The following is a 27,187-nucleotide window of genomic DNA, read 5'->3' as shown; positions in this document are numbered from 1 at the left end:
CCTGAAAATATAGTAGATAGAGGGATACTTTCAAGAATCAAAATTAGATCTACAAATAAGTCAACATGGCAAAACTAAAATTATGAAAAAATCTTGAACTTAAATTCTTGGAAAAAAAATTCAACCAAAAATATATATTGTGCCACCATATGAAAAGTCTTCTTTCCAACAATATAAATAATTAATTTTAAATTATAAGAAACAAAGAAAATTTCAAAACGTGTTTGAATAATTTGCTTAGAGAATGAAAAATTCTCCAACTTTTGACACTAGAATAACAACTTAAAACAATTAAGGAAATGAATTACAAAAAAGTAGCTCTACCTACAATCATTCATATCCAATGTCACATATTTTACATCAATATTAACAGGCAATCCTGAAAGGAGTTATAAAAATAGTACACCAATGTATGAACAGAAAAATGTCTCTCAAAACAGTCATTTACAGGTACACTTTTCAAGACGATAAAATTGAAAAAATAATTTAGTTCTATGCCCCTTTATCTACGGGTCCCAGGTAATTAGCACAACGTTTCGGAATTTATGGTTTCTAATGCTCTTTAGCTTTGTATTTGATTTCCCCTTCCAACTCTTTTGATTCGAGTGCCACTGATGAGAAGACCAAACGCGCGACTGTCGTACCAATTTATAAGACTGTATCTTTGAAGAGGTTTTTTTCTAGTAAGAAAGTACAAATTTTTCGTAAAATGGTAAATGGAGCCATACAAGACCTCAAGAAAAGGCATGTGTTGTGTAAGTTTATTTATCTGTACAATTAATTATAGACACGTTGTCAACATTTCCTATATAACCGTACAGTTGTATCAGTTTCCAGTGATCCTTCCTTTCCTCGTGTACAAAAAGTCGACCTGTTAAATAGAAGGTAATTTATGACAGTTGATGGCACTGAAAATAAGTATAACAATTTCTTTATAATCTTTGTAGAACTTTGATCAGTTTATGATTACATTACAAAGATGTTTGATAGGATTCCATCATTTTGATTTGCAGACAAAATCACGTGGTGTTTTAAAGTGATGTTTTATATCTTATTGAAATGCAGCGTCCATAGATGCAATTTCTCTCTATGACACCGTTACAACAATGCGTACGAATATTTTCAAATTAACGAAAATTCCATTTAATTCGTAGTTTTCTTTTTTAGCATTGAAGTTTTTTATAATGAGATTTGAAGACTTTCTTTCAAGTTTTGTAGTTTTGCTAGAGTGTAAAATCGTTGTCGGTACTCACATTCTTTTTTACATTAAGCACTTTCGCGCTTTAAACTAAGCGTGCTTCATTCAACGCTTTTACACCTAAATAAAACTACAAAAAGCAATAAATTCATAATGAAATTCTAGTCATGTTCGATAGAAAATATGACAATAACAATTCAGTTCTAAAACTATAAGTGATACATCTTAAGAATGCAACAAACAAACAATCCGATGAAAAAAATATAAAATGATGAAGCCTTACACTTTTTGGATTTACCATAGACAGACTACCGATTAAGAAGTGACAGTGTGCTCCTGAACTTATTTGGTACAGAAAAGATTAGGAAAAGTGAACTCATTTGTCTGTTTGTACTTTTCGGCGACTAGTAAATCTTCTATTTGAACTTACTGTTTTGATGCATGGGCTATATGAACTCTAGATATTAACAGTGTAGGATTACGAACTCCGAAAGGGTTCCATTGGAAAGGATTTAATAGGGTTGATTGATGGTGCCAATGAACAACTACATCATTTACATCTCCAACGTCATGTGGTGCGGTTGCCAAGAACCTGTAGCTCTGTCCTGGTGTAAAATACTGACTGCTGCAACATAACAAAGAAAGCATTTGTATTATGATAACTATTTACTTTATTTATTAAAATGTTTTAATGTAGGTAAGTTATATATAAAGATGTTTTCTATTTTAAAAATATTGTCGTGATACGAATCAGTTAAGACACTAGCAAAATTACCCATACAGCTGATAAGGATCCTACCAAGATTAGGTGACAGTTAAGTATTACGCAATAACGGTTAGGTCCCGCTTTTTTGTGAAGTTCTTGACACTCAAACTTTATTTCATTTTTCTGAGTTAAAGTCTTCCTTTTATCTGCTTTTTATTTTGATGATGGTCTTGTTGAACTTCCATCGACTGATGGTTTTTAGTTAACGAGTTGATTTCGCTCAGTATGCCTTTGATGTAAGTTTTCAATATATTACTTAATAATATATTTTCTATAACTTAAAGATTTGTTTTACATCGAAAAGACGCCATTGAAACATTTTTATATGAACAATACAGTGCAGAAACACGTAACTGTTAGAAATAAGAAAAACTGAACAAGAAGTGCACATGAAAATAAAGCTAGCTGTACGGACATACCTGCTGGTCAGAAGTGTATCTGGGATCTCTCCTTTTGTTCCGTGCATAGAAGCATAAAGTTTACCTCGCCATAGTTTAGAAGTACTTCCAATGGTTACTTGTATTTGGTAATGGTATCCTAAAAGAGCATTTTTGCATATAACTAATTACCTCTACGTGAAAAGAGAGGGGACCATGGGAAATAAACAGTTGTGTTTTATGTTAATTTGATCACTGTAGCACTTTGCTTTCTGATGATCATTTAATTTGAATATGAATATTTTAGAATTTTGCAAAACTTTCGTAGAGTGTTTATGCCACCGACGAAAAGAAATAAGGTGTTCTGTGTGATAGGTTTCGTCCATAGATTATTACGTTGTGGGCTCAGCATATGAATAAGTTGTTCTGTAGGATAGGTTTCGTCCATAAATTATTACGTTGTGGACTCAGCATATGAATAAGGTGTTCTGTAGGATAGATTTCGTCCATAGATTATTACGTTGTGAGCTCAGCATATGAATAAGGTGTTCTGTAGGATAGGTTTCGTCCATAGATTATTACGTTGTGAGCTCAGCATACGAATAAGGTGTTCTGTAGGATGGGTTTCGTCCATAGATTATGACGTTGGGGCTCAGCATATGAATAAGATGTTCTGTAGGATGGGTTTCGTCCATATATTATTACGTTGTGGGCTCAGCATATGAATAAGGTGTCTTGTAGGATAAATCTAATATCGAAAGAAATTACTATTCATACAAATTTTGAGGGGGAAATGCACAAAATATCTTGATAAGGAATTGTTGTTAAAGGTAATCACACAATATAAGGCATCTTTAATTCAGCGTGTTTACCTCTCCGTCGTCTTTTTGTACATCTTCACGTCAAACAAATGTTATATGACTTTGCCAATTTGTACATAATTTTTACATTAACAGTGAATATTTGTAATTGATATTGTCAGTGCTACTAGAGGATCATTAGACATAATTTAGAAGCAGATATTTTGGTGTCAAAAGTATCTACAGACGAATCGTGTACAAACAATCTTGCAACCTATGGATAACTAAGCGTTAATTCTGACAATTTACTACAGAATGGCCTGTTAGCCGATGTGTCCAGATAGTACTTTGTGTTAATTCTGACAACTTACTACAGAATGGCCTGTTAGCCGATGTGTCCAGATAGTACTTTGTGTTAGTTCTGACAACTTACTACAGAATGGCCTGTTAGCCGATGTTTCTAGATAGTACTTAGTGTTAATTCTGACAACTTACTACAGGATGGCCTGTTAGCCGATGTTTCTAGGTAGTACTTAGTGTTGATTCTGACAACTTACTACAGAATGGCCCGTTAGCCGATGAGTCCAGATAGTAATTCTGACAACTTACTACAATATGACCCGTTAGTCGTGTGTCTAGTGAGTACTTACTGTTAATTCTGACAACTTACTACAGAATGGTCTATTGGCCGATGTGTCTAGATAGTATTTTTGGGTTAATTCTGACAACTTACTTCAATAAGGCCTGTTAGCCGATGTGTCCAGATAATACGTAATTTTAATTCTGATAACTTACTACAGAATGGTCTGTTAGCCGATGTGTCGAGATAGTATTTAGTATTTACGGTACCAGCTCGTGGCTTGTAAAGATCGGCATGGAGACCCATTTGACCACAATTGTTATTACTGCAATCTGTACATAGTCCTTTCTTCAAAATAATTATACATCATGGTTAACGAACAAATATATATACTAAAAGTGACAAATATTTCCTTTAAGTGTTAATATATAACAGCGATATTTCCTTTTTGTTTTCCATTTATCAAAATTTTCAATGTTTGAAAGATATTCAATTTTTTTACACTCACAATCATTTAAAATGAATGTGAGATATATGCTACCTGATGAGCTCCCAAAGGTTATAGGCGCAGGTTTGTTTATCATCATACTTTTCGGTAATCAAATATACAAATTTGCAGGAAATCGACAACTTTAGTCAGCTAATCGTATGCTTTTTTATGATGTTTTACGTATGATAGTGGTCTAGAATTGAAGACCCAAATCGAACCGTTAACCATTTATCCTTCTTGCGGGAGAATATAAATAGATTTGGTCGATTGCATTTATAGAAATTTGTTCCAGTAACACTTTCACGCGAACTAAAATCATAATCATACTTTTGAACTTTAGCACTACTGGTTGTCTGTCCGTTCAGTAGCTAGTACTACAGCCATACAGATGGTTGTCCAGTAGTGAGTATGAAATAAATAAGGATGACTGTCCGTTCAGTAGCTAGTATTAAAGACATACTGGTTGGCTTTCCGTTCAGTAGTTAGTATCAAAGACATACTGGTTGGCTTTTCGTTCAGTAGCTAGTATTACAGACATACTGGTTGGCTGTCCGTTTAGTAGCTATTATTACACACATAATGATGGCTGTCCGTTCAGTAGGTAGTATAATCGACATGATAATGGCTGTCCGTTCTGTAGCAAGAATTACAGACATACTGGTTAGCTGTTTGTTCAGTAACTAGTATCAAATATATAATGATGGCTGTCCGTTCAGTAGTTAGTATCACAGACAAAAAAATAGCTATCCGTTCTATAGCTAGTATTACAGACATACTAGTTGGCTGGCCGTTCAGTAGCTAGAATTACAGACACTCTGGTTGGCTTGCCGTTCAGTACCTAGTAGTACAGACATACCGGTTGGCTGGCTGTTCAATAGCTAGTATTTCAGACATTATATTGGCTGTCCGTTCAGTAATTTTGTACTTGTTTTGGCTTTTATACTTTTTTCATCTGAGCGTCACTGGTTGGTCTTGTGTGGACGAGACGCACGTCTGGCGTATTGAATTTTAAGCTTAGTACCTTTTGTTAGCTATTATTCGTGTGTTTCTTTGTCCTATATGTTCTCCCATTTATTTGTATTGTGGTCCTGTCATGTGATGTTGTCGTTTTGGTGTTGTGTTTGACGTTGCCATAAAAGCGGGAGGTTTGGAATGCCACAAAACCAGGTTCAACCCACTATTTTTTTCTTAAAATGTCCTGTACCAAGTCAGGAGAATGGCCATTGTTATGTTATAGTTCGTTTCTGTGTGTGTTACATTTTAATGTTGTGTTTTTGTTGTGTCGTTGTTCTCCTCTTATATTTGATGCGTTTTCCTCAGTTTTAGTTTGTAAACCGGATTTGTTTTTATCTCTATCCATTTATGAGTTTTCGAACAGCGGTATACTACTGTTGCCTTTATTTAGTATTACAGACATACTGACTGCTGTCCGTTCAGTAATTAGTATTACAGACACAGTGACGGCTGTCCTTTCTGTAGCAAGTATTACAGACATACTGGTTGGCTGGCCGTTCAGTAGCTAGTATCACAGACATAATGATGGCTGTCCGTTCAGTAATTAGTATTACAAACATAAGGATGGCAGTCCGTTCTGTAACTTGTATTATAGACACAGGGACGGCTGTTCGTTCAGTAGCTAGTATTACAGATTAACTGATTAGCTCTCGGTTGCGTAGCTAGTATTACAGACATACTGGTTGGCAGGCCGTTCCTTGCTAGCATTTCAGATAAAACGATGACTGTCCGTTCTGTAACTAGTATTATAGACATACTGTTTGGCTGTTCGTTCAGTAGCTGGTATTACAACCATACAGGTGGCTGTCCGTTCAGTAGCTAGTATTACAGATATACTGATGAATGTCCGTTCAGGAGCTAGCATTACAGCCATATTAATGGCTGTCCGTTCTGTAGCTAGTAATACAGACATACTGATGACTGTCTGTTCAGAAACTATTATTACGGACATACTGATGACTTTCCGTTTAGAAGCTGGTATTACAGATATACTAATGATTGTCCGTTCAGTAGCTAGTACTGTTGAAAACAAACAAATCATAGATATATTATGATGGTAAATTGTCATTTGGTTTTTAATTGTACGTCAACTGTGATTATAATTTTCCCTTTCTTCAGCAAAGGTCACATGTGAAGATTCTGGATGTTCTGTTTGGGTTCCTTTTGATTACATACTCGAAAATATTTATATGTTTGCCTTCTGAAGCTTTCAGTATCAAGTGTATCTCAAGCTTAAAGTATCGAGTGTACCTGAAGCGTTAAGTACCGAGTATAAATAAAGGCAACAGTAGTATACCGCTGTTCGAAACTCATAAATCGATAGAGATAAAAACAAATCCGGGTTACAAACTAAAACTGAGGGAAACGCATCAAATATAACAGGAGAACAACGACACAACAAAAACACAACATTAAAATGTTACACACACAGAAACGAACTATAATATAACATTGGCTATTTTCCTGACTTGGTACAGGACATTTTAAGAAAAAAATGGTGGGTTGAACCTGGTTCTGTGGCATGCCAAACCTCCCGCTTTTATGGCAACGTCAAACACAACACCAAAACGACAACATCACATGACAGGACCACAATACAAATAAATGGGAGAACATATAGGAAAAAGAAACACACGAATAATAGCTAACAAGAGGTACTAGGCTTAAAATTCAATACGCCAGACGTGCGTCTTGTCCACACAAGACCAACCAGTGACGCTCAGATGAAAAAAGTTTGAAAGCCAAAACAAGTACAAAGCTGAAGAGCACCGAGGACCAAAACTTCCAAAAAGTTGCGCCTAACACGGCCAGGGTTTTCTGCCTGGGACAAGAACATCCTTATTATTTAGAATAATTCATAATTTTGCAAACTGTAAATTTTATAAAATGACTATATAATAGATATACATGATAAAAAAAATTATATATACCTGATAAAGATTATTTCAGAATCAATAGTAAAGACAATAGGTTTATATTGCAAAACATGTCTAAACCTTTAAGTTTCAACATTTTAAAAGTTTAATTACGTCTGTGAAAGAAAAGACAAATATACATTAAAAAAATATATCTGTTACCTGAAAAGAGTCGAAATCTTTACACCGGTAACTAGTGAAAGGACAACGAGAATTAATTGATTCAGTAAAGTACGTGTATGACCTCAAATGATTACAGGCAACGTACTGCTTTCCACCTGAAATTAAACATTAAATGCTTTAACTTTTCAACAAATCTCCACCCTTATTAAACAAAAATAAAATTGAAAAGCCTACACAAAAGCTTGGTGTGTTATAAGAACGCTTACTAAACTAACTCATTCGACTGCATGTAAGCGGACTGGCCAGAGAAAAAATAATATTTTCTGAAATTTCTTCGGGGACCATTTAGCAATTCCAGTACAATTATAAGTACATTTCGGAACAGTTATTTTGTCCTTATATCTTTACTATTGTGGTCAAAGTATAGTTTACCTTTTATAAACTTTACTGATAACACATTATGACGAACATTATACAAACCGTTGTACAGACTTCCTTCAACAAGGACACTACTGATCGGGTCCTTGTCACATCCAGGTTGGTTATTACCACCGTTGGGATAATAATCAGCATGTCCCACTGGTTGCATCATTCCAAATCCTATGTAAAACCCAGAAACCGTGTCATTTAGATTTGTGGCTGTTAGTATTAACAATAATGACTGATTAATTAATGCCTATTAATATTCGTAGTTTCTCTTCTAATTACGGGAGCTCATTTTCCAGTTAAATTTCATAAATGAAAATTAAAAAATATTTCGATCGCAATGACCAAACAATACAATAGATTAATTACTAACTCAACATTTTGTTCAACGTTTCGTAAAATAGAGATAAACTAACCAAAGTACATTTCACATTGACTGTACATACCTAATGTAATTAATGGTGATCCGTCAGAATGAATGGCATCCACAAATGTGGCATCGGTTGGATCTAATCTGACAAGTTTGTCTGTACCCGCAAAGTAAGGTCCAGCCGGATCTAGTCCTAATCACATCAAATAATGGTCGAAAACATTTAAATTATCAAAACGACAAGCGAAAATGAAGTTATAATTAATAATGCGCCTCATTTGTGTTAAATGCGTGGACCAAAACATAGCTGTACCCTATAGTGAGTGTTTTAAGTGATACATAAAAACACAAACAAACAGAGGAGAATAGATATGTACCTAGATATGATTTGGTTATTTGTTTCTTTACGTTGATATATCATTGGCTTATTCCCAACATCTTCTTTTATGCATATAAATAACTAAAATGCGCATTTTGTTTAGTGTTTAATGGAAAACTTTAAGATATTATGTTCATGTGGTTGTTGTTTGCCCGACGTAAAATTATTTCTCTGTTATCTTGTTCTCAAGAGGTCCTAGTTCAATGCCTCTTCTATTTAAATAGACTTCGTGCATGTATAGTAGAGAATAAAATCGGTTAGTGTCAAAACTGTTATAAACAAAATATGTATGTCGATTTTCTTTATATTCAAATCACGAGTTATTGTTTAGAAGTCTGTTTGGAAAAGGTCTTATTTGAATGCTATATTGTTTTCAAACGGTCCCTTTACAATAATACATCATGTACTTTAAAAGACCATTTAAGTAGTTAGACGCAATCAATAAATGTAGGCATAAGCTATGGATGCCGTCTTTAGTGCTTTCTGAGAACATACCAGTGATACGTCCAAGATTCGGTGTTCTTTCACCAGCATATCCGGCAATGTGTGAACCAAGACTATGCCCAATGATGTGCATATCTTGTGGCTTGGCATCTCCACGTTCCTGATGGAAATAGTTTAATTGTAAAAAATGCAATGATTGATGCCATGAAGAAGGAATGATAAAACCCTTCAATTTCAATAATATTGATTTTTTATTTAATCTTTAGGGAATTTTATTTGTAAATAATAAGTGCAGAAAGGTCATGTGATATCAATCAACATTCGGGTTTTTTGCCGATCGTGACCTTAATAAATAATCAAAACAGAATCATGGATATTGAAAACGGCGAGCACGTGTATACTAAGTGAGATGAGAGAGTTAATATGTTTTTTATATTTTTCATGCGTTCCATTTGTTAATAAACCTTTGTCATAACTGTGGTTAAATGATTTCGTGTATATATTCTTTTTTTTTCATAATAGGTTAATACTATCTTCCTTCCATGTTTGTTTATTTTTTCTTCCATCACGGTTTTTCCCTTCGCATTGCGTTTGCCGAATTTCTTACGTTAGGTGTCATATTAAGTTCACTGCATATGGAAACGGCTGTCGGCGAATTAGAGTACGAGAAGACAATATTTCAATAGAAGTTCATGTCCTGAAATTTTGGATAGAATTAAGGATTTTTTGTTAGAAGAAAGTATGTATACATGTTAAAGATCGTATGACTTTAAATGGTGAGATATAAATTCAAACCTAGTAAAATACAAAAGTTTTCAAATACAAATCAAAACCAATAGTATCCAACAAAAACCCGACCCCAGATCCCTCCCCCCAAAAAAATTAAATTACAGATTTGTTCTAATAAAAATGATAGGTAAAATGCTGGACTTATATCAAGTTACCATCACTACCAACACATCCTGCATGACTTCTCCGATGGGTTATAATTCAACCTCTATTTCATCATCTGTTACCTTTTTAAATAGTGATTTAAAACTGCGATGAACGTATTTACTTGCAAAAATTTGATGAGTTTGGCTATAAGCGCTCCTACAACTCTGGTATTGGCTGTGGCTTGTGTATATGGAAGCTTTGATCCTCCTCCCCAGTCTACTAATATAACGTTGTAATCTCCCTGTGTCAGGAAAGCATCCTTCATGTCCTGTTCAGTGATAAAACATGAAATTATAATCCTACTTATTTTACTGTAAACATTAGTTATTAGCCGATTAGTCACTCATTTAAACACCTGATACTACTCAAAATCGTAAAGGAAACCCATTCGTTAAGTAATATTGTCTATTTACTAAAATGGAAATACCGGTACAAGGGATGACAAAACAAGATCTATAATGCATACAACATATGTGCTTCAACAAAGCATAAAACAATTTATTAAAATATCTATTTGCTTTTGCATAATTTCAATTGTATATGACTGTAATTTTTTTACCTATATATGCGTATGATTAGTCACACAACATGATATATACATACTTTCATCCACTTTACGAAACCGTTCTCAAGGAAACCATGCGAGACAATTTTTGTCGGTCTTCCTCCGGAAAATTGGGAATTTGTTATATCAGTGTAATCATTCATGTTAATGAAATGTACATTATCATGATTTTGGCGAGTATATAACAGGAATCTGACGTTTATCTTAGATGGACTCTGAGGAAGAAAGTTGATGGGTCTCTGTATACTGAAAAATGGCGAACTGGTACTGAAACATCCAAGATCTCCATAACATGTGCTAGATCCTGTAATAGAAAACAACGATCATAGTTAAATATATATATACTGAAACATCCAAGATCTCCATTACATGTGCAAGATCCTGTAATAGAAAATAGCAATCATAGTTGGTCCGTGGCTGAATTAAAGTATCTATGCCTTATTTTAGCCTAGATTTTAAGTATTCGTATTGTCATCTGATAAAGTAAGGCTGATTGTAAGGTGCACAGTTTTCTCTTCTTTCAAAATCTTTCTGTTTGAACCCGTCTTGGTTTTCTTACTACAATAAACTTACTATAAACTAAATTAAATTTTTTAACTAATTAACACAAATTAATGGTGGAAGAAAACAGACTGGTTAAATAGTGTACTATAGTGTAAAACAATTACTTGAAGAATTCCAGGTTCTCATGAAAAAAGAGGGATTTACAGAATAGTGATGTCATCCATTGATGTTTTGTATTTCATTAGGTCTTTCCACTTTTCCGTGGAAAGACCTATTGGTTGTGGTCTGATTATTTTTTTTTTTTTTTTTTTTTCTTCCGCCTAATTTTTTTCTTGCGCTGTATTTTTGTTTCAAAAGATGTCGTTTAGTTTTTTTGTATATAATATCATACAGTCTATACGCTTTTGAAACTGACCCTGTTTAACCGAACACTTTTCTGTGTAAGAGTTATCTCCCCGAACACTGTTTTTCTTGTTATGAGATCTCCTTCGCAACCCGAAAAGTAAGCGACAAATTTATTTTTCCAAAATACTCATTATATGCTCAGGATGTTACGTTTTATTTTGACCGAAGCTGTCCGGAGAATCCATATGAGAGTTATTCCCCCTTATGCATTTGATATAAGTGATATGCATTTCTAACTGGTAAACCATAAGTGATAGAGACCTAAGATCTTTTGATTTGAGGTCCTCGGTCCAAATAAAGAAAATTAGGTCAAGGTCAGAGGTCAAGGTAATATTCTAAATTATAGATTTTGGCTTAATTTCACTTCTTTTCAAAAACCGTATAAGATATCGACAACATATTTTTACTAAATTGTTAGTTGCGACATGTCGTAACACATACATTTTGGTTAAAAAGGTACGCTAACATTAAATTGGAGTTTTCTCCCCTCTTAGATTTAAAATTACGCGTATGGTGATATAACTCATTCACCATATATAATAAAGACCTATTGTCTTTTGATTTAAGGTCCTTGATTTATGACCTTCAAATTGAGCTCAAGGTCATTGGTAAATTTGACGTTCTAGATTTTGACCTTTGCTTTTACTTTATATGTATACATGATAAAGCCATGGGACTTTATGCATTAGGTTGCAAGCCATATGACCTTGGAAAAGCCAACCGGAAGTGACCTTGTGTAAACCGGAAATAGCTATTTTTTGTACTTTTGTAATGTACAAGTATATAGAACCATATATTTTTGGAATCAGTGTCAGGTAAACTATAACATAATACCGGAAGTGACATTTTTCAATCCGGAAGTAACAAATTATCTTGCTTATTTAGAAAAAAATGTCTAGAAACCATATATTTTTTTAAACCAGCGTACAATAAGCTATCATTTGACGCTGGAAATAACATTTTTAACCGAATTTTAATATTTTTGTATCAAAAAAGATCTTTTCGGGTGGAAAGACCTTCAATTGTTCTCTGAACAATTGGTTTTTAATTGTTAATATTTTTACAAAACTTGGACCCTGTGCGAAAAATTCGTTATACGGTTCACTATACTGACCCCCTGCGGATCCATAGATGATTAGTAAAGTCCATAGGGGATTCGGCCTTCGGCCTAACCCTTATCGATTTTACGGAATCAGGACAACTCGGACCTAAGACAATTCTCACCACTTTTAAAGACAACTTGGGCCAGTTTGAAACACTTGTTAGACCAGTGGCTCTTCAAATATGATTTTTGTTTGTTTTGTCTAGATTTTTTTTCTTCTCAGTTTCCCCTAACTGACCATCTTAAAATATCCATGATGATGATTTTTACGAAAGTGGCCATGGTGGCTAAATTACATTTTTTACATTTATGAGAAAACACCGTCGCATTAACAGATACATCCATAAAAAAATCAAACAACAAATATATTTACATGCAATGACAATATAATACAGTTATATGGTCATCTCTTCATATCCAATTTTGCCTCCATGTTGCCCGATTGCCAAGCAGAAAGCAAGACACGTTCTCGTCTGATTTTGAAAGCAGTGTGTATACGAAATTGTCACTAGTCATTTCTGATAATCTTTTATACAGCAAGTGTCTTTGTGTTTGACGTTCTGTGCACATACTAATTTTATGGTAAAGTGTATCTTGAACAAAGTGTCCACACAAGTTGCAATTTCCGCTAATCGGGGGAGTAGACCAAAGTTTAGCTACATGTTTCGCGGTTAGAAGTCTGCCAATAATTTTTGCATATTGCCACAGGAAATCATAGCCATTGTTCTCAGACAATCTTAGAAATCTTATAAAATCGTTGTCACTACGCATTCGTTCTTCCTTTTGAAATCTATCACTTAGGTTAATCGCACTATTGACAATGTTTTTCCACTGAAATTTGGTTGGGAAACTGCCCGTAAACATATAGCTATTCAAAAAATTCAGAAGTGAATATTTTGATAAAATGTTAATTACATCTGGGATGAATCCATATTGTTTTCTACGGGTATCTCCGAAAAACTGATAAGTCTATAAATGAAAATTTGTTTGGTAAGTGATTCGGCCTTCATTTCGCAAAGTTTATACAGGAACATCAATTTCCGTTTTTCTACTAGTATAGGTAGTCTCTCAAGGTTGGTCATAGATTCACACATATCTGACCGTGTTCGTTTAGGGAAGCCTTGAATATGTTTAACAATGAAATGCTGGAAAGTTTCAAGACACCTTCTGTCTTTTGGTTTTATCCCATTCCAAAGCTCACATCCGTAAAATACCGCAGGCATAACGATTTTATTGTAGAGGCCACACACACAGTTAACGGATTTAACAAACAAGATCCAGTACCGGCTATAGCAAAATAAGCATTGCGACCCTTCCTACATGAATGCTGAATATCTGTGCTCGGTGATAAGTCAACCGTCCTTAATATTCCAAGGTGCTTGGTCTCAGTTGAAACGTTAACACTATTATCACCTAGATTGAATACATGGTCTAGTTCAGTTTTGTAGCACAATACAGATTTCAGAGGATTAAACTCAAATCTCCATTTAAGTGAATAATCGTACGCACAATTCAACAGAATTAGGAGTCTTTGTGGTGAAGTACCAATACAAACTACATCGTCAGCAAATGATGGATTACTTGTACGAATATTTGAAATATTTACGGTTCCAACTAATTCTAATTCATTTATTAGGTCATTAATGTAAACCAGGTAAAGAAGAGTCGATAGTACACCGCCTTGCCTGACGCCCCGTCGGACTTTGAAGGGTACTGATACGTGTTCATTGACGAAATCACTTGTAATGCTTTACTATTTATCCCAAGTTGGTACAGTTTGTAAATTAGGCCACTATGCCACACCGTATCAAACGCACGGGAACTGCCCAAAAACGCAACGTACAATTTGCATCCTAATTCTAAAAGGTAATATATATATATAAATAGTTTCTTGGAAGTTGAAGGAGGCAGTGATACAGCTAAGTCCATTTAGAAAACCTTGTTGTTGTGAATTGGGGAACAAATCATTTTTCAAAGAGGTTAATAGTCGCTTCTTTAATACCGTTTCGAACAGCTTATACAGTATTGGTAATAGAGATATAGGAAGATAGTTTCCGGGCGCTTGTTTGCACTTTCATTACCTTTATACAATGGAATCAATATGCCATGCTTCCAACACAAAAGAATACGACCGAATCGAATCACTGCATTAAAAATACGGAGGATGACTGTATGTAGTGTACTTCCGCTGTATATCACATGTTCGTTTTGCAGCTTGTCATATCCTGGTGCCTTTCGTAGCTTGAGGTTTCTAATCACTGTTTCGATTTCGTACAAGGTTATTTCACCTCCTGGGAGGAGGCCATTATTTCTTTAGTAGTTATATGTTATCAAATAAAATTATATAACATCATTTTTTACCTAAATCCTAATCTCAATTTTACACATGACACATCATTCATAACGAGATATTCTTTATGTTTCATTACGAATAAGTCATCAGCTGATATTGAAAAAAATCGCCAACACCTTATTTACTACATGTATAACATAAACTTGATCAGCATATAATGTGAGAAATAAAAGAAAACACTACCTTAATATTTTCCGTTTTACTTTTTCAAGACAGATGAAATTAACCAAATTGAATTTAACATAATTGAAAGAATTTATTAGATATAACTATTTTGCAATCTCAGAGACAACTATTTTAATTTCTCTTATTAAACCTTTTCCATCCTTTTTTGCCACCAGTGTTGGTATACCTTGTTTGAGCCTTTTAAAACATAACGAGGGAATTGGTATTACATGTATCTGTCAGTGTATCTTATCCAAATGGTTACATCGAAATTATTTGTTCTTCATCGTCAAGTTCGTCAAGTCCAAAAAGGTATGTAAAAAATACCATTAACGTTGTTTTTGCAAGATTTTAAACGTTATTCGTCATAAAAGTACCTCCAATACGACACGACCTTCTTTCAAACTGTTCTGTGTTGCTTTCATAAGTGGTCCAAATAGTTTTTTTAACTGGTCCGAATTGTCTTTTTAACTGGTCCGAATTGTCCGAATTGTCTTTTTAACTGGTCCGAATTGTCTTTAAAAGTCAGGTGCGAGTTGTCTCAAGATTGGTCCGAGTTGTCTTGGTCTGACTTGTCTTTGGTCCGAATTGTCATATATTCGGATTAAACATACCCTCTATAGATCCGTAGTGGGTCAGTAGTTAACCGTAAAACGTATAATGGTTGAAGGTGCTGAGGTAACCTGTAGACTTTCTCAGCATATTTGCGTTTGGAAAATAGTTAATTTGTTTCATTGGCAATTAAACAATACGTGTATGTATCATACTAAAATATGTTTGATTGTTCGTTGAGATAGAAGTAAAGGAGGTAAAATTTATTAAGAGACTAGGGTTACTTGCATTTAGATAAACAGACTATGGAATTTCTCTTCATGTCTCTATTTTACATTGCGTTTCAAAATACACAATATGCTCCTAAAAGTTAATTTTCTGTCACGTGATTCTAATTCAAAGTCGATTAGATTATAGTGCATTCTTTGCCATCATTAGCATATTTCTTTTGTGCCTAATTGTATTGAGGTTATAATTGGAAAACTCCTTGACACAACTTCCAATGCACCACGCTTTGTACAGGTATAGTACAGACTGACGAAATGCATTCATGTTTACGAAAATAAAATACACGGACCTAATATTCTAATTTATTGGAAATGTACCTGGAAAACTATTGTTTAAACCTTACTGCTTTTTAACCTTAGAACATGTCTCCTTATCTTTCTGTAAATGTCGAAATATGAAATATGTCCCTTAACTAGGTCAAACGTTATGTAAAATTAAAAATGAATAACACCTTTTTAGATATATTACATGATCTTTCATTTTTCGCAACATTTTAATAGCTATATATGCATTTTAGCTTGTCGACTTTGTTTGATTTTTTTTTTTGTATAGGCATCAAAAAGGAATTTTTGCACATCTTTTCTCCCCGGAACTCCATTACTCGAAATTCCTTTTCATTGCTTGCATTTATATGCTTAGGACATTATTTTTTTTTTGGCATGATAAAAGTTCAAAGGACACAAACATAAAAGTTAAAGATAGCGTATTTGCAGTTTTAAGTACAGTCTTATCGCGTATCGTGCGGTCAAAATATAGTATAGTTTAATCGTTCATGTGGTTAAACGGTCAACCATTGTATAACTTGCATACAAATATTACTTGGACGGTTTTATACGTGGACAATGAAATGTGTAATCAAGACAACTTATGTAAAAATCTATTAAGTATTAGGTTAAGACTTAAAAATGTGTTTTTTTTGTGGCTAAAATTATAGAGGCATCAGTATCTTACTGATGTTAAAATCTCATGAATACATTAAAAAAGATACAACTCAAAGTAACAAACAAACATTGAACTGTAAAAGAAGGGAGACGAAATTAATTTGGAGTTTTTGTACAGGGATTTAAAACGATATATTGATGAAACTTACGAAATATATTTCATACAATTTATTTTTCTTTATATTTAGTTTACAGAAAAACTCTATGGGTATATATATATTGTTTTTTTGTTTTGTTTTTTTTTGTCTTTCATGGGACATATATACTTTTTATTCGTAGTTTTTATTGCTAAGTTAATCGTCAGAAAAAAAAATAACTGTTTTTATAAAAGGAAATTGAAAATAACATGATGGTCTGAACGCTTCGTTTTATAAACTGGAATTATTTAATTTGTTGGCAGTAAATATGACCATCAAGAAATTAAAACAACACACAAGAAGAAGGATACTTGTAATGAAAAACTATCAGGTTTGTGATCTCCATACAAATATTTTAATGAAAATCAGGCTTAACATTTACGAAAAATTTCAAATCAGAATTCAGTATAACATTTGCTACTTTTTACTGATTTCAAAAGAAGATTATAAAAGTCTGGCTAAAACTTAGTTTTTTTTAAAGTCAATCCGAAAATTTTGGATATTCTGCATTTATTTAAAAACATGAATATTAAAACCCCGAGACGTTTAACTACGTCTTGAATTCGCTCTTGCTTTGATGAATAAATCAATTTCATTCTGGTACTTTCAATATATCAACAGAATTGTTGAACCTTCTCTTTCTTAGCTTAATGTCCATTCGACTTGTCTTTCACAACTGATAGACATAAAAAAAGAAGAACAGTCTTACTTTTATGAACAATAACCGCCTTTCCTGATACATCGTAGACTAAACAAACAAGTAAGCCGATGAGTACCGATGTTCCCATGTTGTACTTTTGCTCCAACTGTCTATTTGTCCAAAGTCAAGTTTTATAAGTGATTCTCTGTGTCAAATGTTATCTTTAACATGATATAAGGACCAATCACAAAGCAATTACTTTTAATGATTATACTCAGCTAAAATAGTGCAGCAACATTTATCTTCTATACCCCGATGACAATCCCAATTATACTAAGAGGCTTATAGTATGGTGATGTCGAATAGGTTGGTGGGTTGTCGGGTGCGCACGGATGGTGAAAAGTGAATATTTATTTTATACCTACTACAACTCCTACTATACAGTTTTCAACCCAGTACTCGGAGAAAGACTTCAATTATATCGTACACCTGCTATTATGGAATTGCTTGAGGTCTTTCTTTCATTTTTCCAAACCAGTTGTCGTTAAATGCTGTTTGTCGTTTATTGTTGTGTTATAGATCAGACTCGTTTGAATTGTTTTACAATTTGTCATCCTGGGACTTTTTATACCCCAGAAAGCAGTCTGGTATTACTCGTTGTTGAAGTCATGCGGTGACCTGTTATTATCCATTTCTTTGTACTTTTGTGTTTGCTGGATATATAGTTGTCTCATTGGCAATCATATCATACTGTTTTGGTTTTTTTTTTATTTTTTCGTTCTGGTTTTCTTGTTGTTTTTACTACATGTCAATATCATAAGTGCTCCATCTGCCAAACTGACTACGAAAACCCTTTAATTGTAGCCGGCGACCGGTCTTGTATTGCACGTCTTTTTTTCTTCCTATAGTATATTACCGATACTACTACTACTACTAGTGTTGTTTAAAGACCTTGGATACCCATGAGGGTCTCGCACGGTCGGTTACTTATTCTACCGATAATACTTTATAAATACGGATTTTATACACGGAACCATTTTTCTTATCATACAAAAAAATACATGTACTTAGGAATGGATTGGTTAAGTCAACAAATTGTTTCTGAATCCTATTACGACTATTACGTATTCAATTGTAATAATATGTTCATGGCAAATAACGAATTGTGTATAACTTGAATTTAATTAATGAAATATTTAAACTAAATAAATCGAAAGGTTATTTTGTGAAAACAATTGTCTATTCGGAATTGGAATTGATAAGAAGATTTTTTGCATAAAAAAATGACAGATAAATGTTAGAGGTTGTACGCGTATGGAACATGGTGCAGAGTTATCATGGTTCTGTTTGGGACTTTTACCAAGTTGAACGTTCAGGATAGTCAGCATAATCTTTGCCGTTTTTAACGAAGATGGTTCAAGTGAAGGTCTTAAATCACACCATATCTCCCTTTTTATAAAGCATGTGGTCGTTAGACGTCAATACACAAAATTGAACAAGCATGGTATCGTAAGACGGGAATACACAAAATTGGACATGGACAAAAACTTGAGAATATTTTCTTTATCAAACTGCTTATTTTCAGATCGTTTTTTTATGGTTTTCATATAATAATTTATTAAACGTACATCAAATACATAAAACTGCATTAATATTGAGTTGTAGTAAGATAATAATATGTTTTGTTATATTGTGGATTTACTAGGGAGAGAAATCTGACCTTAAAGATTTATATGTTAAAGTTACTGGGTTCTATTGTTCATTGTGGATTTTTTTCTCATCTGTTTCATATTTTTGCATTTCTAAAATTTTGATCTTAACTTCATCTATTCTAACATGTCTAATGAAGGTCGTGGCGGAAACCGGTGCGCAACAGAAATGTATCATATGTTATTTACAATGACTGGATTGGTACCGCTGGATGTGAAAAATTCATTCTCCCGGAGGGTACCAGTCACCCAGTAGACAAGGTTTACCAGTTAATCAGGCAAAGTTGACCTAAGACAGTTTGTTCTGTTAATCTTTTTTTGGTGGTTATTCTGTCGTATACGTTTGGAATCTGTTCGGCTATTTGTTTTAGAACTTGCTAATGCTGATGAAGGTCTTTCCGAAAACATGTACTGCACACGGAGACGTACGTAATTGTGCATCGAAAACATAGAACGAAACTATAATATCAATGTGAATGCAACACTCAAAATAATGTCATGATACAAATTATAACTGCAATGCATAAATATTATACAGGAAATACGATAATTACTCTATTATGATGAAAGGAGTAATCCGGGGAGACAACACGGAAAATCAAAAAAATAATTCAGGACATTGTCAACTACAGTAAAACGTCTTCAGATGTAAACATTTATTTTAATAAGCACTATTAATATTTGGTTTATACAATTTTGTATACTTGAATAAGAAGTCATATAATTATTTACAATTCATATAAAATAAAGTTAAGCACTATTATTGATATAAGTCTGTTAATTTAAACCAATGTCTCTGTGCTAATACAGGAATCGTGTTCACGGTTACGGGAATCATTTGAATCTCTCAAAACTGTCGAATAGGTTGACAGAGTCTTTGTCGGAATTCTTAAAATCTGCAAAAAAAGCAAAAACACGTGAAAACACCTTGCCAATAATCAGTGTAAGTCAACGTTGATCTAAGACGAACAAACTGCATAATGTTATCGTTTTTTTAAACTCTTTTTTCGATGTTGTTAACTACACTACACTTTTAAACTGTTTTGTCTTTTTCAATACTTTGAAATTCAGTTATTATGCTAAAACAGAACTTTACTCTTTTAGTAAACACCCCCCCCCCCCCCACCCACACACACAAAAACACATATTACCAACACAGACACACACCACAGTAGAAAAAAGTATTTTACCTTCAGTCTAAGTTTCTGTGCAGCTTTGTGATCGCCAAAACGGAATGTTTCTTGCATCAATAAGGAGGTATTAGCTTGCGCCGACAGGCAACGTTCAATGAAATCCCAGCATGCATTACGCAGGTCGGGAATATCAAACTCTGTAGCCAAACAAAGTAGCCCTAAAATAGATAACTAGAAATTAGAGTTTCAAAATAAAATTATTCACCGTAAAGCACATTAGATATTATTATGTTGAAGCGTAAGCTTCTACATACATACAACCATGCAAAAGGTTCATTTGATAAACTGTATCAGGAAAATTGGAGCCTAAATTAAAGAAAGCTGAAGATATATGTAACTATTGCATGAGTAATATATCGTAAATTTGCTAGTGCTAATAGTATTCAATTATGTTTTGAACAAGTGCAAACACTTCGAACTTTTCCGAATAAAAAAAATACTAGAACATTCGACATTTTCAAGAACAAATATTCTTTTGAATTAGTTTCCAGGCCAACCTGGAATCAGTTTGAATTTATAGAAGTTTGCTCCCTCACATTGTTATTTCACTACTTATGCTTACCAGTAACTGAAGATGGTTCCATTACTATTGACCCACAGTGGACAAACAACAAAAATGTACGGAATATATCAGCATCGTAATTATCTATTATGATGGTCAGTCTGTTGCTCTGGTCCGGTTGAATGTGCTTTATTTTCTTCGTTTTCTTCTTCTTCTGTTTCATGGCTTCTTTTGAGTGTTTCAAAAACATAACGAAAAATGACCTATCAAATGAAAATTACAGCTGTAAATTAGTTCGTATGATATACATTGGTACTGATTCCTACCTGGTCGAGTTCATGGTTAAAGTATCATGTTGCAGTATTTATGCTACTTTAAGTGATTTTTCCACAATTCTCTCAAAAACAAATAACAACAAGATTTTTAAAAACGACCTACAAATGAGAATGGTTCTGAACCTTTTTTATTACACTTCCAGCAATTATGGAGAAAAACATCTTCGACAGCGTTACATGTTGCAGTTGAAGGCATTTTTTATACGATATTGCTGTTTTTTGCAATATTGAATCGAAGAATTAATTTGTATTCGAAACACAATATATAGCTTTACTATCAACAAGACGTTTGTCCTAATGCCAAATGAAATAAATCCATAGGAAATTGGTCTTACGGTTCCCCTAGCATACTGCATAAAGAAAAAAATGAATTCATTAAGTAGTTGTTAGATATTAGAAGATGTGGTGTGAGTGCCAATGAGACAACTCTCCATCCAAGTCAAAATTTATAAAAGTAAACCATTATAGGTCAAAGTACGGTCTTCAACACGGAGCCTTGGCTCGCACCGAACAACAAGCTATAAAGAGCCCCAAAAAATGCTAGTGTAAAACCATTCAAACGGGAAAAACCAACGGTCTAATCTATATAAAAAACGAGAAGCGAGAAACACTTATGAACCACATCAACAAACGACAACTACTGAACATGTGACTGTTTTGAATTGTGTTTGTTTATTATTTGATTTCTTACCTGCTTCGAGTGCTCAGAATAGCCTTTAATCCATACACAGGAACTCTTTGTGGGCCTACGATAAACAAAACATCGCATAAATCTGGCATCGATAAAATGTATCGGATGTTATCGATCAATGTTTGTGTACTGGTTACTTTCATCGATTCTACCGAATCAATATCGTTATCATCACCAATATCGTCATCTTCAGATGAGGAATAATCCAACGGAGTCGATTCATCAGACGAAAAATCTGAATCATCAGATGATGGTTCTATTTGTAATCTTCTTTGACAGTTTCTGTTTGTATCTTGATCAGAGATGTAAATCGGCGGAGAATCATATCCCGATGAAAAGTCTGGAAACAGAAATTAATAAGAATACTGTAAGATAAGTGTTTTAAAACCAAACAAAATAAAATACATGATAAATTAATTGCCTTTTGCTTACAGTCCAATTAGAATAACATCGAATTAACAAATTTGTCTTTCATTTTCTACTCGTTCTTTGTTTGTTTGTTCTTGTTATACTCTCAAAACTAAGTTATGCATATTTATTTACGTCCGAGCATAAGATATAATTAATATAATAGAGAAAAGAAACGGGGATGGTGTCAAAGAGACAACAACAAGACAATATACGAGAAGCAAAACGATTTAAAAATATCAAAATATTATCTTTTAATAGAAATTTTAACTAGAGAAAATTTTAGCACACACTTACCTTCTTCATCTCCGCTATCTAGCGATAACAAACTAACTTTCTCTTCTATCAGAAGTTTACTTTTAGGTGTACTGGTAAAGAATGCCATGATGTATGATTCTTAAGCGTTGGTTGTCGGAATGATTTGAAACCAAAGCTTGGGATATTTATAAACTCATCTCCGCTTTGAAAGTTCAAGTTCTGACATTCCGAAAATTGATCTGTCAGTTTCATGAAAACTTTGGCATGGACATTATTTAGTATATGATGTCATATTTCCCTGATCTAACTAACGATAGTTCTCTATTGACAGTTGACGAGTTGTCTTTTGGCTTGGAGTAATCAGAATGTCATTTAATTAAGGTGGTTCGATACCTATTGTTAATCACTCAATGCTTAATTAGGCTCTGTTAAATTTTGATTATTCATGTATTAAACGGACATTAATTAGTCAGTTTTACGTTCTACTTTTTATTTCATAGTAATACAGTTTTCTTCTTCCATTTCATATAGGGTTTTATTTTAATAAAAATTTACAAAAAAAAAACAGTTAAAATGTTTTAAATTAATCATGGTAAATGCTTTGTACAACTGATTACATGATTATACACTATAAACTAAAACTTATAGATATTAATCTAAAATCCAAACTTTTCTTTTATTCAAAATATTTGCTTGACATTTTGATCTCAGTTTATTAACATTTTTGCAATGTTTTAAACTTGCAGGTGCTGATCCAGGATATTGAAAAGGGGTTTCCCCGGAAGGACAACGTTAGGAGTGGGACTTGTAAAAAGTCTATGCACTTACCATATATGTAGCTTCATGAGGGATGTCCCCCTAAGTCTGTCATGTAACATCTCCATTTCCAAATGAATTGTTTGGTAGAATTTCGTTCAAACTTCACGTTTAAGAACCAGGATATCAATTCTTCGCAAAAAATCATACCAGTACAGAAAAAAGAAAGGATTTGAAACTTCATGTTTTGTCCTGTAAGCTCCCTATACTTAATTTGAATATTCTGAATTTGTAGGAAATTAAAAGATAAAAGTCTAGATTTTTAATATATGTACGTTTTGAGTCTTGCCAAAAACATGGATAGAATAGGAACAAACACTTTCAATTTCGGTTTTGCGCGGAGAAAAACAACCACTGATCTTGTTCAAACCAAGACAAAATTATACCTTTGTTTTCATAGAGTTTTCTTGTTTCCCGCAGTACTTTTAAACTTTTGATTTGCGATACTTCATCGGAGTTCAATATCTGCATTATTTCCCATTATAGTTGATGATTCAGAACAAATATAGACAAACAAAATATTCTTGATATAGAAAACAATATATAGCGTATTAGAATGCGAAAAGCAAAACCAATATCATGAGTTGAAATAAATATAACATGAAACAACTCATCGGAACATATATAAGGAACATCGAGACAGTGCACAAATTAAAGAATCGTTTTAGTAGAAACTGTTATGCATTGCTCCCGTGTTTACCGATAAACATTGTTCCGTGTTTACCAATAAACATGGTCCCGTGCTTACCAATAAACATGGTCCCGTGCTTACCGATAAACACATGGTCCCGTGCTTACCGATAAACACATGGTCCCGTGCTTACCGATAAACATGTTCGTATGCTTACCAATAAACAAACCCTTCACTGACAAATAAACTTTGAAGTTGGGACTTTTAAAATTTTTTTTAAAAATATTTAGGGAGGTATTTAAAAAACCTGAGTTAATGTTATGAAAAATTAGATGTCATTCTGGGCAGACACAAACTATTCTGCTTAAAACACTTATAAGCCCACATGTTGAAACTCTATCATCAAAAACAATAATACTAGCTTGGCTCATCGACTATTACATCTGTCGGTAGTTTGTTTTGACATTCAAACTGTCTATTGCCAGTTTAAACATTATCACGACGAAATACTAGCAACTGTACACAAGGAATCCAAAACCAATTGTCCGATTCGTGTGATCATTCACACAGAAACCCATTCTCATTTATTAGACCACAGCTCTTCAAATGCGATTATAACAATTTTGAGTTTTAAAAATATCTACAAATTACTGTTTAACCCTTTTGATCCTTTTGAGTTGTGAATATTCTGTTGCAATGGTAACAATTCTGTTTGTAAAAAACATACAAGTTACACTAATTGACCATAGTTTACATTTAAGACATTTTTGCTTGAGAATACGTACATATAAAATTTATTTTTAATGTTGAGATATGATATGTTTGATATTGAAACAACTACCCACAAAAGACCGAACGACAAGGAAGTAAACTAACCAAGGTCACTGCGCAATTTGGAGATAAAGTACTGTGTAAACCGCCAAGTGATTGGAATTCCGGTGGTCCCTAATTTTGACCCTCTTATCGCAGATTTATTTTCTTCGTGCTTACTGTTATGAATTGTAGTTAACGGTTAAATTACGGAGATACCAACCTTAAGAAACACCACAATAAGCTGATATTTGGTCGACAGAATCTCTCTTACTAAACAAGACTTATCCAAATATACCAATAAAATTTAACAACATAAGCTGAGGTCTGATTAAATCTATTTTTTATAGTGATCGGTCAATTTCGACCATGATAACGAAATTCTCACACAGATCTTATCTATTGATACTGATTTGTTTCTTTTCTTACTGTTATTGGTACGACCGACAGTTCGTGATATACGTGTATTTAACCTACATGGAAATACAGCAGCTGATTAAAGAGCGAAAATACACGATTTATGTATCAGAGGATAAGGTACTTTGGGCTAGCTTCCAACTGGGGCATACAATATTAGTATACTATTCCAAGCTTCCAATAACAGCAAGCCATTTTCGATACTGTATCATTTATTACCTTCTACTTGCAGCTTAAATTTGTGTTTATGTTGTATTAAGTAATATATTATCATTCAATCAGAGATATATAATATAAATACAATATGTTATTATTAAGGCACTGGCTACGGTTACATGGAAATGTAACAATAATAAAAATATTATTGTTACATTGGAGACTAATTGCCGGAATATAGGGTTGGGTAAGGAACCGATTAATTACGAATGTAACAATAATATTTGTGTCTACGGTTACATTGCGTGATTGTTACACTAATGCACTGCAATGTACGATGGGACTATAGTAATATGTATGAAAACAAAACTTGAAAATTTTTATTTGATATTTACAATATTGCATACAATTTTTAATTTTTTTATTTACAATGACAGTTTCCACAAATCAGGCCAGTATGTTGTTTTTTTGGATCATGTTTAAGTCCGACGCATTTTTGTGAAATCACTCCAAGCAGCCATCACAAACCAGTAAATACATTTTCTCAGCCCAAGTTCTAAACAGCGAACCATTGAACTATATTTTTCGCCTTTGGCACTACTAAACTGCTCTTTGGTCGGATTGTTGTCTCTTTGACACACTCCCCATTTCCATACTCAATTTTAATATCTCGAAGAACATCAAAACAATTAAATCAATGCTTAATACTATTTAAACACTATTTGTTGAATAATATTGTTTTTATTATTATTATTTATCACTAATATTATCTAGTACATATCGAAAAATTAAGCAACAAAACTATAGGTTTAAGTTTAATATATCTTGCGTACATTGCAGTCTTTAATGTAACAATAACGCAATGTAACCGTAGACACAAATATTATTGTTACATTCGTAATTAATTGGTTCCTTAGCCAAGCATGTATTCCGGCAATTAGAAACAATGATGTACTCATTTAAAGATGATTTCAATTGTTTTCAGTCAATAAAATTAGCTTAATATAACGGACTGTACGGTATGCACTTTGGTCATTATCGAAGGCCGTACCGTGCGAGCTTTATTTGCTTAAATTGGCTACATTTAGACTGTGTTATATAATTGTCTCTTTATCATTCATACTACAACTCCTTATTTTATATTGAATGAATGTCAATGTCAGTGCATAAGAATTTCGTGTAAATTGCAAATTACTATTTTCTCCAAATCATGTTCACAGTTTAAAGTTTTAAGTTGATACATTTTTAAAAACAGAATAAATTACCAAATAAAATACCAACTAAAGATTCATCTAAAAAGTTAATCCGTGTAGTTCTTGTATAAAACCAGTGACCAATATAAAGATACTTGAAATTAAGATCTTTGCCTCCCAAAATAATAGCTGTAAATTATTGTTTTTGGGAGCATATCTATGTTCAGTTATACTATTTGTCCAATTCCTCTGGATTGCATATTGATTTTCACTGCCTTGTGTTTAGATTTGGGATAATCAAAGGCTATGAAAGTGAACCCAGAAAGAAAATCCGGGCAGACGAAGCTCGTTAACCATGGCAGGCAATCGTCTATGGGAGGGAAAACCCAGAAAGCAAAAGTGGACCCTGCAGGTAGTAGATTTCTTGCATGGCTAATCACCAGGCAGAGTTAAAGTAGCTAATTACAGAAACCCAAGATACATTGAGATCCAGGCCTTAAAGGCCGACCGGCATGAAGAGGATAGGTGAGATGAGGGTGAAGTGGGGGAAATTTTCATTTTCATAATCTCATGATAATTTTTTTTATCATATTGTTC

The 27,187-nt window shown here is 33.4% G+C and overlaps 1 protein-coding gene across 1 annotated transcript; it reads right to left on the bottom strand.

Annotated features, from left to right (window-relative positions):
• Positions 1 to 761: 761 nt before the first annotated feature.
• Positions 762 to 17,619, bottom strand: LOC127727019 (pancreatic triacylglycerol lipase-like). The gene is made up of 11 exons (XM_052234406.1): positions 17,541 to 17,619; positions 10,423 to 10,688; positions 9,941 to 10,087; positions 8,935 to 9,043; positions 8,137 to 8,253; positions 7,745 to 7,864; positions 7,304 to 7,419; positions 3,937 to 4,069; positions 2,384 to 2,501; positions 1,629 to 1,823; positions 762 to 871 (listed from the first exon to the last, which is right to left on the bottom strand). Exons 1-11 carry the CDS (start codon positions 17,617 to 17,619, stop codon positions 796 to 798), a joined length of 1,476 nt encoding a protein of 491 aa, XP_052090366.1. The 3' UTR covers positions 762 to 795.
• Between the last annotated feature and the right edge of the window lie 9,568 nt (positions 17,620 to 27,187).

Source organism: Mytilus californianus, unplaced genomic scaffold (assembly GCF_021869535.1).
Source record: "Mytilus californianus isolate M0D057914Y unplaced genomic scaffold, xbMytCali1.0.p SCAF_19, whole genome shotgun sequence".
In the NCBI taxonomy this organism is placed as follows: domain Eukaryota; kingdom Metazoa; phylum Mollusca; class Bivalvia; order Mytilida; family Mytilidae; genus Mytilus; species Mytilus californianus.
The sequence above is the reverse complement of the archived record's forward strand: the minus strand, read 5'-3'. Positions and strand labels throughout refer to the sequence as shown.